The sequence below is a fragment of the Salvia hispanica genome, chromosome 4, assembly GCF_029641045.1.
Source record: "Salvia hispanica isolate PSC_SH4W2 chromosome 4, Shi_PSC_v1, whole genome shotgun sequence".
Taxonomy (NCBI): Eukaryota; Viridiplantae; Streptophyta; class Magnoliopsida; order Lamiales; family Lamiaceae; genus Salvia; species Salvia hispanica.
In genome coordinates this window covers 49,685,800-49,698,418 of record NC_142695.1, presented here as the reverse complement: position 1 = coordinate 49,698,418, position 12,619 = coordinate 49,685,800, and the positions used below count along the sequence as shown (strand labels likewise).

Below are 12,619 nucleotides of genomic sequence, written 5' to 3'. Positions count from 1 at the left end.
ATGAATGCGTGGCAGCAGCCGACCCCCTTTCCGCTTGTGTCATAGAAACGATCTCGAGTAGGTCCATAGTCCCTGTGGTTCGACCCTGCTCTTGCCGCTTATACTTAGTAATATTTGTTGCATTAGTGGGAAAATTATAAATCTTGTTGAAAGGAGGGACACGTGCACACGACACACGTGCAAAAGCCCGATCTTCATAGGCCTTCTTTTCATCACTTGTTTGCCTGATCGTCTTCACAAAGACCGGCCACCGAGGGTATATCTCATCCGCCAAGTAGTAGCTCATATCATGCCGGTTGCCGTTGGCCACAAATGAGACGGCTGGACCGACGCCCTGACACTTCTCGTTGAAGAGGGGAGACGAGTTCAGGACGTTGAGGTCGTTGTTCGACCCGGCTACCCCAAAATACGCATGCCAGATCCACAGCCGGTAATCAGCTATGGCCTCGAGGATTATCGTGGGATTCTTTGACTTGTAGCCGGTCGTGTAGGCCCCCTTCCAGCCAGTCGGACAGTTCTTCCACTCCCAATGCATACAGTCTATGCTGCCTAACATCCCGGGGAACCCATGCTTCTCCCCGTGTATCTGCATCAAATTCTGACAATCTTCGGGAGTAGGGCTTCGAAGGTACTGCTCACCGAAAACGTTTATCACGCCCCCCCAGAAATCCTTCAGACATTCCAGGGCCGTCGACTCACCGATGCGGAGGTACTCATCCCACATGTCTGCCGCGCCTCCGTAGGCCAACTGCTTGATTGCCGCCGTGCACTTTTGAATAGGGGTGTGGCCGGGTCTGCCAGCCGCATCGTGCCTAAAGCGGAAACACAGATATCGACGCTCTAATGCGCCAACGATGCGCATAAACAACTCCCTGCGCATTCTAAAACGTCGTCGGAACATGTTGGCGGAAAACCGCGGGTTCTCTGAAAAGTAGTCGTCGTACAGCCGCTGATGTGCAGCGGCGTGATCCCGATCAATCACTGCTCGGCGGTGGATAACCCATGGAGGGCGAGGTATCGCCTGCTGTTCCACCATACACATGTACCACTCCATCTCGCGGTTCATGTAGGCATTCATAGTCTCGTTCATCCTCCGTTCGTACTCCTCAGCATCCCCACCACTACCACCACTACCACCACCGCTACCACCCGCGTTACTCATCGCTCGATGATGCTCTTGTATAGAAAGTTAGAGAGAGAAAACTCGTTAAAACAAGTGGTGCAAATGAAAATGAAACGAAAATCGCGTTTATATAGGTTTTTTTAAAAAAAAAATAAAAATCGCCGCTGACCGATCGGGCCACCACAATGGCGGCTAGCCGATCGGCCAGCCCACACCGGTCCGCTCGCCGATTTTGCGCTGGCCGCCTCCAATGGTTCGGCTAGCCGATCGGCCAGCGCGAAAAATCGGCTAGCCGGTCGCTAGCCGACCATTAGAGATGCTCTTAGCTAAGTAATATAAAAAACTGAAAAAAAGCAAAGAAAAATTATATAATAAAAAATAAATAAAACGCAATCTAGTAATATAAATAATAAATAGTACATTAAGTAATCATATGAATTATTAAATTCATATACGTAACGCATAATACAAAATAGATACCATGAATTGGACTCAAGAATTGATATAAATTTATGGACAAATTAATTTGGAAAATAAGAAGTAAAGGCATAGTAGTTGTAGTTATTTAGATTAAATGTAGTCGTTAAAAAAATTTCCCTTTTTCTCTCATTTCCTTGTTAGACGATTTCTGCAATTTTCTCCCTTTTCTTTAGCTCTTTAACGATTTCTCATTATTTTCATCTCAAAATTCACATGAATTAAATCTTTGCAGCTCAAACAACTATTATTTGGATATTACCTAATTTGATGAATAAGATGAGTTCAATAAAACTTTTATAGTACATACGTTGAACTAGACTTACTCTTATATACACCAGTTATCAAACATCCAGAATTCTAGATGTGGTTGATTGTTATACTCACACCACACAAGTTTATTAATATGTCCTAAATACATTTAGTTTCAAATTCTTTAATCTATTCAGCAATTATTTTATAAAAAAAATCATTATAAATTACGGTCGTCGAACTAATAATGACAATTTTTGACACGACAGGAACCCGCACGAAATTAATGGGTATGTGTCGAGGCTTATTGGATTCGTGTCATTATTGTGTCGACATGAAAACTTCGTGTCGTGTTCGTATTACACGTTAAGAAATAATATTAATATATTATAATATTATTATTATTTTATTTATTTTAAAATTAAAAAAATTAAAAATTAAAAATTAAAAATTAAAATTAAAAATTAAAATTTAATATTAGAAATAATATTAATATATTATAATATTATTATTACAGTGTCGTTATTGTGTCGTGTTATATATGTGTTGTTATCGTGTCGTGTTGACCCGAAGTGGTTCGTGTCGTTAATGGGTTCGTGTTGTGTTCGTATCTGAGGGTAGCGGGTCGTGTTCGTGTTCGTGTTTGAAGTTTCTGTTAAGAATCGGAGTTCCGGTTCAATCTAATAACCCAAAATAGTGATAACAAAGACAAAAGACAGAAAGATAAATTGGACAATGGACACAAGAATTTACGTGGTTCGGTCAATGCGACCTACGTCCACGGCCGGAGGAGAAATTTCACTAGTAATGTGGGGATGATTACAAAAAAGGCTAACACCAATATTTTAGGATAATGGAATTAGAAAGCCTAAGCTACAAAAGAGAAAAAAAAAAGGCAGAAGCTTTGAAGCTTTGTTCTGAAGTAGTATTGGTTGCCCCAAAGGCATTCTCCCATGCTCCTTTTATAGGCAAAATGGATGGAGAGAAAGTCCACAATGTGTACTCCCAAATATCACGTACACACTCACAAATCTCCACATATATGACTTGCATTTCAGCAAGAAATAAGGAGCCATAATCTTCAGAAGACAAAGTTGCTATGCCTAAGTCAAAAAGGTAAGGCTAAGCATTTAAGGCATAGCCACCCTACAAATCTCCACCTTGACTTAAATGCAAAATACTAGTGAATTTTTATCACCTCCGGCAAAGCCCCAACGGGCTAATTCATCACTTCTGAAAGACCGATCAAGTCCAAGCATTGCTTGAACTTGTACACCGGAAGGGCCTTCGTAAACATATCAGCAGGATTGTCCTTGGTGTTGATCTTTTGAACAAGGACTTTCTTATCTGCAATGACATCACGAATAAAGTGATACTTAACGTCAATATGCTTAGTCCTCTCATGATACATCTGATCTTTAGTCAAATGAATTGCACTTTGACTATCACAAAAAATGGTAGTAACGCCTTGTTATAGAGTTAATTCACCGAATAAACCTCTCAACCATAATGTTTCTTTGATTGCCTCAGTAACCGCCATATATTCTGCTTCGGTGGTAGACAATGCCACCACATGTTGTAAAGTAGCTTTCCAGCTAATTGCACAACCTCCAATACAAAATACATAACCTGTAAGAGACCTGCGTTTATCGAGATCACCGGCGTAGTCTGAATCTACAAAACCAACCAATGTATTATCATTTCTACCAAACTCTAAACAAGTGTTAAGAGTATCCTTCAAGTATCTGAGAATCCACTTCACCGCTTGCCAATGTTCTTTTCCTGGGTTAGCCATATACCTGCTTACAACACTAACAGCTTGTCAAATATCAGGACGAGTACAAACCATTGCATACATAATACTGCCAACAGCCCTAGAGTAGGGAACTCGTGCCATATAATTCTCTTCTTCTTTCGATGTTGGTGACTGAGCAGCAGATAGCCTGAAATGGCTAGCAAGAGGAGTACTTACTGATTTGGCATCGTGCATGCCAAATCTCTCCAAAACTTTCTTAAGGTAATTCTCCTGGGTCAGGAATAACTTACCAACTCCTCTGTCACGTCTAATCTCCATACCAAGAATCTTTTTAGCTGCTCCCAAATCTTTCATCTCAAATTCACCACTTAACAAGGCCTTCAATTGATGAATTTCTGCAAGATTCTTAGCTGCAATGAGCATGTCATCAACATATAACAATAAATAAGTGAATGAGCCATCATTCAACTTCCGGAAGTAAACACAACTATCATACTTGCTCCTGGAGAAACCATGACCCAACATAAAAGAATCGAACCTTTTATACCATTGTCTTGGAGATTGCTTTAATCCATATAAGGATTTCTTTAGCAAACATACCTGATCTTCCTTTCCTTCAACTTCAAAACCTTCGGGTTGCTTCATATAGATTTTCTCATCTAATTCACCATGTAAGAACGCCGTCTTGACGTCAAGCTGTTCTAGCTCTAAATCATACATGGTCACCAATGCAAGTAGTACACGAATAGAGCTATGTTTAACAACAGGTGAGAAAACATCATTAAAATCTACACCTTGTACCTGACTGAAGCCCTTTGCAACCAATCGTGCTTTATACCTTGCATCCTCAACACCTGAAGCAACTTCCTTCTTCTTGAAGACCCATTTGCATCCAACTATTTTCTTACCCTTCGGCGGCTGCACAAGAGTCCATGTACCATTTTTGTGCAGAGATTCCATTTCTTCATTCATAGCTACCACCCATTTGTCTGAGTGTGCACTTTGGATCGCTTCCAGATAAGTGGAAGGTTCACCATCTCCACCTGTTTCTTGTGCCACTGTTAAAGCGTATGAAGCTACATCAACGTACCTTTGTGGTAGTCGAATCTCTCTTCTTGGTCGGTCTCTAGCTATGGAATATTCTTGTTCCTCACGTTCATCTTCAAAGAGAGCTGGATCTATTTCATTTTCTCGACCCGTCCCTCTAGTAGAAGAATTTTGAGAAGAATCTGAAGTATCTATCTCTAACTCCACATTACTTTGTTCACTACCCCCCTTTTCTAAATTATAAGGATTACAAGACTCATTTCTAGAATACAACATGGAGGTTTCGTCAAATGTTACATCTCTACTAATTACAAATTTGGGTGAATTGGGATCAAGACAATATAATCTATATCCTTTCACCCCTGAAGCATATCCAAGGAAAATACATTTCTTAGCTCTAGGTTCTAACTTTCCCTCGTTTACATGCATATAAGCAGGACACCCAAAAATTCTCAAATTAGAGTAATCAGCAGGATTACCTGACCAAATTTCCTCTGGAGTCTTGAAATCAAGAGGAGCACAAGGAGCGCGGTTGACAATGTAGCATGCAGTAGCGATGGCTTCTGCCCAAAAATCTAAAGTCAACCCGGCATTAGAGATCATACATCTAGCTCTCTCTAGAAGAGTCCGATTCATGCGCTCGGCCACACCATTTTGTTGAGGTGTCATCCTGACCGTGCGGTGTCGAGCGATTCCTTCATTCTTGCAAAAATCGTTGAACTCGCTTCCACAAAATTCCAAGCCATTATCAGTCCGTAACCGCTTGATGTGTTTTCCTGTTTGCTTTTCAATCAATATTTTCCACTGTTTAAATGTTAGGAAAACATCACTTTTCTGTTTAAGAAAATAGACCCAAACTTTTCTCGAATAATCATCAATGAAAGTTAACATATATCGGGCACCACCTTTAGAGGGTATGCGAGAAGGACCCCACAAATCAGAATGAATGTAATCCAAAGTACCTTTTGTTTTATGAACAGCTGGTGTTTGGAAGCTAACTCTCTTTTGTTTCCCAAACACACAGTGCTCACAAAATTCCATCTTACCTGTACTTTGACCACAAAGGAGGCCTCGCTTACTTAACAAGGTTAAGCCTTTCTCGCCCATGTGCCCAAGCCGCATGTGCCACAATTTTGTGGTATCAGCTTTTGGAGTAGAAGAGACTGCAACAACACCTGTAACAGTAGATCCCTGCAAAACATACAAGTTTCCAGACCTGCAAGCTTTCATCACAACAAGAGCACCTTTGGTTATCTTTAAAACTCCACCTTCAGCCGAGAACCTGCACCCTTGTGCATCAAGGGTACCTAAAGAGACAAGATTTCTCTTCAAGTCCGGAACATGTCTAACATTAGTGAGTGTTCGGATAATACCGTCAAACATCTTGATTTGAACTGCACCTTTACCAACAACCATACAGGGGGCGTTATTTCCCATCAAAACATATCCACCATCATAAGATTCATAAGTAGAAAAACAATCTCGGTTAGGACAAATGTGGTAAGAACAGCCCGAATCTAAGATCCACTCATCACTAGACCTCACAACATTTGCCGAGGCAATAAAGACAGTTCCATCACTTTCATCTGCAGCTACACTAGCTTCGGCAGTGTTATTGTTCTGGCTATTGTTATTTTTCTCCTTATTTTTTAATTTAAAACAGTCAGCCTTGATGTGCCCTCTCTTCTTGCAGTAATTACATTTTTTATTTGCATGCTTCGATTTTGACTTTCCTTTAGATCTATTTTCAAAATCTTTACTCTCTGATCTACCCCGCACAAATAAACCCTCTGCCTGACCACTACTAGATTCCCCTGTGATGTCCCTATCTATCTGCTCTTTTGACTTTAAAGCAGATTTGACACTACTATATGAGATGGTATCTTTCCCATAAATCATAGTATCCCGAAAATGTTTTAAAGATGGGGGAAGGGAACACAATAATAGTATGGCCTGGTCTTCTTCACTAACCTTAACATCTACATTCTCCAAATCAATAATGACTGAGTCAAATCTATCTAGATGAGAGATTATAGATGTACCTTCTGTCATTCTCAAGCTATATAGCTTCTGTTTCAGATAAAGTCGATTTTCCATGGTCTTCTTCATGTAAATCGCTTTCAATGAATCCCACATTCCTTTTGCTGTCGTCTCTGCAGCAACTTCCGCCAAAACCTCATATGCGAGATTTAATATGATTCCTGATCTGGCCCGCTTGTCCAACTCTGCAAACTCCTGCAGCGTCATCTCTGATGGCTTCTCCTCCACTCCCTGGAGTGCCAGCTCACAACCGTCCTGAATGAGGATGGCCTCCATCTTGAGTCGCCACATTGAAAAGTTAACATTTCTGTCAAACTTTTCAATTGACGTCTTTGTTATCGTCATGGCTAAAGATTATTTCAGAACCGGAAAATCGGCTCTGATACCAGTTTGTTAAGAATCGGAGTTCCGGTTCAATCTAATAACCCAAAATAGTGATAACAAAGACAAAAGACAGAAAGATAAATTGGACAATGGACACAAGAATTTACGTGGTTCGGTCAATGCGACCTACGTCCACGGCCGGAGGAGAAATTTCACTAGTAATGTGGGGATGATTACAAAAAAGGCTAACACCAATATTTTAGGATAATGGAATTAGAAAGCCTAAGCTACAAAAGAGAAAAAAAAAAGGCAGAAGCTTTGAAGCTTTGTTCTGAAGTAGTAGTGGTTGCCCCAAAGGCATTCTCCCATGCTCCTTTTATAGGCAAAATGGATGGAGAGAGAGTCCACAATATGTGCTCCCAAATATCACGTACACACTCACAAATCTCCACATATATGACTTGCATTTCAGCAAGAAATAAGGAGCCATAATCTTCAGAAGACAAAGTTGCTATGCCTAAGTCAAAAAGGTAAGGCTAAGCATTTAAGGCATAGCCACCCTACAGTTTCCTTAACGGGTCGTGTTCATGTTTGTTGTTATCGTGTTACCACAACACGCACGATTTGCCACCCCTACGTCGAACACAATTATTTCATGAAAACTTGCAAAATTCCAATATATCCGTTAAACTATGATTTACTCAAAAATCAATTTTTAAACTTTTATCTAAATGTATTACCACTATAATAGAAACGGGATTATCAGAAAACTTTTATGGAACACTTGAACAGAAATTGGATAGTTCTTCTTAATTTAATTAATAAAGAAATTCGAGATAAATATAATAAGTTCTATCAATTCTGTGTGACCAATGAAGGCGGCAAGGCAATTGGGTAATCTATTTTGGAGAAGTGGAGACAAGTACTCTTCAATCTCAAATGCATTATCTTCTCCAGCTAACAGGAAAGATCTGCAGAAAATCCACTCTCTCCTGATCACTCTTGGTCTGCAGAACTCTGCAACCTTCTTAGGTATATTGATCACCAAATACTCCCAATTCAAAGATACTCATTCCGCTTTATTAGTTTTTGGTGGGATTTCTCCTCAAAACGATGTTTATGTGTGGAATACGATCATTAGAGCGATGACCCACAACAGATGCTACACAAAAGCATTAGAATTTTACGCGGAAATGAGAGAATTGGGGGTGAAGCCTGATAATTACACATTCCCTTCTGTGATCAATGCTTGTGGGAGTTTGGTGGATTTTGAGAAAGGGAGGGTTGTTCATGAGCATGTTGTGGAGTTGGGTTTTCAATTTGATCTGTATATAAGTAATGCCCTAATAGATATGTATGCAAGATGCAACGAATTGGGGTGTGCTCAACTAGTGTTTGATGGAATGCCCCAACGAGATATTGTATCTTGGAACAGTTTGATTTCTGGATATACTTCTAATGGCTACTACAAGGAAGCATTGGATGTTTATAATCAACTGAGAATGGTTGGCTTGTTGCCTGATTCCTTTTCATTATCGAACGCCTTACTGTCCTGTGGCGGATTAGGGGAGGTTGTAGAGGGTGAAGTAGTTCACTGCCTGGTTGAGAAGCTTGGAACACGTAGAGATGTAAATGTCAGCAATGCGTTGCTGGCAATGTATTTTAAGTGTGATGTCCTGGCTAACTGCACGAGGATTTTCAGTGAGATGGTTCATCGAGATAGTGTCACATGGAATACCATTATTAGTTCATATTTCGAATCAGGTTTGTATCATGAGTCCATGAGGTTATTCTTGGAGATGGTGAGACATTCTAAACCAGATATTTTGACAATCACATCCGTTTTTCGTGCTTGTACTTGTGTTGGGGACTTGGATATGGGAAGGTATGTCCATGATTACATGCTTAACAATGGATATGAGTGCAATATAGTGGCCACTAATATTGTTATCAACATGTATGCAAAGTGTGGTGATGTGGTCCAAGCAAGGCAAGTGTTTGAAAACGCCAAAAACCGGGATTTGGTGTCATGGAACTCACTTCTTGATGGATATGTTGAAAATCAGTCGTATCAGGAAGCAATAGAGCTTTTCAGGAGGATGAGAACAAATTTTCAACCTGATTTTGTCACATATGTGACACTATTTTCTATGTCTTCTGGACTAACAAACCTAAATTTCACTGAGGAACTCCACTGCGATATAATAAAACGAGGGTTTGGTTCCACTCAAATTGTGGGTAACGCTCTTGTGGATGCGTATGCCAAATGTGGAAAAGTAGAGGATTCTTTCAAACAGTTTGAGAGTATGAAATTTCGAGATACAATTACATGGAACTCAATAATTGCATCATGCAGTCACTCTGATAGCCATATTCTTGGTCTTAGAATGCTTAACAAGATGAGATTAGAGGGGATAATACCAGATATACCTACTTTTCTAAGTTCATTGCCTTTGTGTTCTTATCTCATGGCCAAGCGACAAGGGAAGGAGATGCATTGCTGCATTTTCAAATTTGGTTTTGATTCCAATATTCCTATTGGAAATGCTTTGATTGAAATGTACTCGAACACTGGGAGCTTAAGAAATTCAATACTGGTGTTTGAGAAAATGAAAGAGAAGGATTTAGTTTCATGGACGGCAATTATTTCATCATATGGGATGTATGGCGAAGGAAGAAAAGCTCTTGAAACTTTTGAGCACATGAAGGCAGCTGGTATTCTTCCAGATCATATTGTCTTCATTGCTGTTCTGTACGCATGCAGCCATTCTGGTTTGGTGCAAGAAGGTCGTATTTGCTTTGAGCAAATGAAGACAGAACACAATATTGTGCCTAGGATGGAACACTATGCCTGCATAGTTGATCTTCTATCAAGGTCTGGCCTCTTGGCTGAAGCCGAGGAGTTCATTTCTTTAATGCCATTGAAGCCTGATGCAAGTATATGGGGATTACTACTCAGTGCCTGCCGAGCCAATGGAGACATGAAGATTGCAGAACGTGTTGCAGAACGCGTTCTTCAACTAGATACTTGTGATCCAGGATATCATGTTTTGGCCTCAAATGTATATGCTGCCTCGGGAAGGTGGGATCAAGTGGGAGTGATAAGGAAATCCTTCAAAGCTAATGGACTCAAAAAAGACCCAGGTTGCAGTTGGCTGGAGATTTCCACACTGTCGCAAAATACATATCAAAAATCATGATTTGGAGATACTAGTCAGAGATGCAAGCCACTTTCATCAATAAAAAGACAACCTGTTGCTGTAGCCTGTAGGTATTGTTGGTGATTGCATCCCACATATGAACCTTTTATTGTAGGTATCATTGGGTTCGAATGTCTCTCTCCTCTGGTTTCGTTGCATAAATTTAATTCTGAGCTGATTTACTATAAGATGGTTCAAAAAAATTAGGAGGAAAAGGGAGTTTGGACAAGATGCATGTCATATGGTATAAGATAGTTTTGTCTTTCTCCATTAAATCTATGCTCTTCAAAGTCGAAGAACTCTTGATCTTGTTATGGAGTACATCTTACCTGAATTACATGTTGTTGAATGTGCAGAAGATCATCATCTGTATGGTACTAGACCATGGAAAGGCAGACAAAGTCAGTGCTTGGTTTTAAGTTACATGTGCTTGACCTTAGAAAGAGTTGGTCTGGTTATTATGAACACCTACCTGAAGGTAAATTATGCAGGTTTTTGTCACTACAAATATCAGTATTTCATCATCTAGTCCCAGTGATTTATACACATTCATAATATATAAAGATTCTACATGTGGATTCAATCTCTTTGCCCTTAATCCTATGATAATATGAATGACATTGGCAAACATTGGACTTTTTCTTGATCACTGTGTTGATTGTTCCTTATTGCCTTAACTGTATTAAAATAGAGTTCATCTTCAGATTCTACTGCCATAATACATATAGAACCTCAAACAAAATGAAGTTTCATAACCATCTCATGACTTATTAGATGCAACATCTGAAATAATTTTTTTGTCGATCTTTATTTCATAGGACAACATCAACTATTATTAAGTGAAACTGTGAATAATATTATAAACTGAAAAACTTAGTTCTGTTTCAAGGAGCTTGTTTGAGGTAGCGTTCCCGAATGACCTTAAATTTCTCAACCATCTTGTCTCGAGGTGGCCAGCACTCTTTTATAACCGGATCATCAGAGAACTTATTAATCCATACTGATAATAGTGGGAATTTCTCTTCATCTACTAATTTCAGGTCAATAATCTCTTCCAGTATGCTGATCAAGTTGCCCATCCACCCAAATGCAATATCAGTATAGCCAATGGCCTCCCCTCCAAAAAAACTCTTACCTTTTAGCTGCTCTTCTAGGAATTTCAGATTCTCCATCATTGGACCAATAGCTTCCTCTTGGTCTTTTCCCTCAGAGGTGAAGACCCTCCATGTCAATGGCATAACCTACTTTTCAAAAAGTGTAGGTGAGATCATATCTCTTACCTAGATTAATAGTATCAAATATTGTTGCCTAGACTAATAGCGTTTTAATCTTATATAGACTCTGATGTGAAGGAATTTGTGTATACCTTGTCATCTCCGAAATTGGCCCAAAACCGAGCCATGGCTTTCTCATTAGGATCTTGGGGAAGAAGAGGAGGCTGCTTCCACACATCATCGATGTATTCAAGAATCACTAGGGACTCACAAACTGGCCTTCCATTGTGCAGGAGAACGGGGACCTTCTTGTGCACAGGATTGTACTCGAGGAGTGAAGCACTTTTTTTTGTCATATCCTCCAGTACCGTTTCGTACTCCAAGCCTTTAATCTTCAAAGCATGTACCACCCTCAAAGCATAAGGACTTGACCATGTCCTCATCAGCTTCAGATCTTCTGCCATTTTCCCTTTGACAGTGCTTATCAGTTCTATTTATATGGACTCACTTTCCATCAGCTTTTGTATGTGTATCAAATTTATACTGTTAATGATGTCCATTATTTGTTTGTATTTTTCCAAAGTATGGAACTGGGCCTGCTTTTGTGTCGATAATTTTCATGATTTTGGCAGGCTAGATAAAGGCTGATGAGGAATCACACTTTTTGTTTGTCTTTCCTTATTTTTGTTATGGATGTATGCCATTATCTGCCGTCTACTGCGAATATTTATAAATATTTGCAGTCTGCTTCCGGTTCCACTATTTTCAAAATGTATGTTCTTTTTTACAAAGAATATTCCATGCAAGGACTAAAGTTGTGGTGAGCCTACGTATTTTTGGATTTTTTTCAAAATGCTCATTCACCCTTTTGTTTGATATGAAAGAAGTTGAAGTTGACTTCATTTTACCTCACAGATTTTGGGGTTTATGTGGGAGAATTTATAACATGGTTATCAGTTTCTTGTCGAATTTGTCTTTGTACTTACGAAGACAAAGGATTTCGGCTGCTGATGCACTGTTGTACCCATTCTTCCGTAGTCTGCAACACAATCAATGAAATTTTCTATTCTGTCACTACTGCAAAGGTTTTCAGCTTATTCATAGAGGAAACAAACTCATGCACTATACTTTTAGTACCCTTGTATTTGAAACTCATTTGATTTCTAGCACTAGTGTAACCTCCATC

At 39.6% G+C, this 12,619-nt stretch overlaps 2 protein-coding genes across 13 annotated transcripts; one reads left to right on the top strand and one right to left on the bottom strand.

Annotated features, from left to right (window-relative positions):
• The first annotated feature begins 7,891 nt into the window (after positions 1 to 7,891).
• Positions 7,892 to 12,007, top strand: LOC125192178 (Tetratricopeptide repeat (TPR)-like superfamily protein). Of its 12 annotated transcripts, none has more exons than XM_048089691.2 (4): positions 7,892 to 10,286; positions 10,576 to 10,697; positions 11,260 to 11,480; positions 11,558 to 12,007. In XM_048089691.2, the coding sequence occupies exon 1, from the start codon at positions 7,892 to 7,894 to the stop codon at positions 10,217 to 10,219; it is 2,328 nt and encodes a 775-aa protein (XP_047945648.1). In that variant the 3' UTR covers positions 10,220 to 10,286; positions 10,576 to 10,697; positions 11,260 to 11,480; positions 11,558 to 12,007. The 12 variants fall into 12 exon arrangements, with proteins under 12 accessions (XP_047945648.1, XP_047945646.1, XP_047945647.1 ...); XM_048089689.2 differs by having other exon boundaries at positions 7,892 to 10,290; XM_048089690.2 differs by having other exon boundaries at positions 7,892 to 10,330.
• On the bottom strand, positions 10,693 to 11,897 carry LOC125192180 (glutathione transferase GST 23-like). The gene is made up of 2 exons (XM_048089697.2): positions 11,586 to 11,897; positions 10,693 to 11,460 (listed from the first exon to the last, which is right to left on the bottom strand). The coding sequence occupies exons 1-2, from the start codon at positions 11,895 to 11,897 to the stop codon at positions 11,104 to 11,106; spliced, it is 669 nt and encodes a 222-aa protein (XP_047945654.1). The 3' UTR covers positions 10,693 to 11,103.
• Positions 12,008 to 12,619: the final 612 nt, after the last annotated feature.

What these genes read in the sequence shown, in the direction of transcription:
- LOC125192178 (XM_048089691.2), top strand. Translation starts at nt 7,892, where the DNA reads ATGAAGGCGGCAAGGCAATTGGGTAATCTATTTTGGAGAAGTGGAGAC.
- LOC125192180 (XM_048089697.2), bottom strand. Translation starts at nt 11,897, where the DNA reads ATGGCAGAAGATCTGAAGCTGATGAGGACATGGTCAAGTCCTTATGCT. An exon ending in CCAATTTCGGAGATGACAAG is followed by an intron (nt 11,461 to 11,585) that starts GTATACACAAAT and finishes TTTGAAAAGTAG; the next exon opens with GTTATGCCATTGACATGGAG.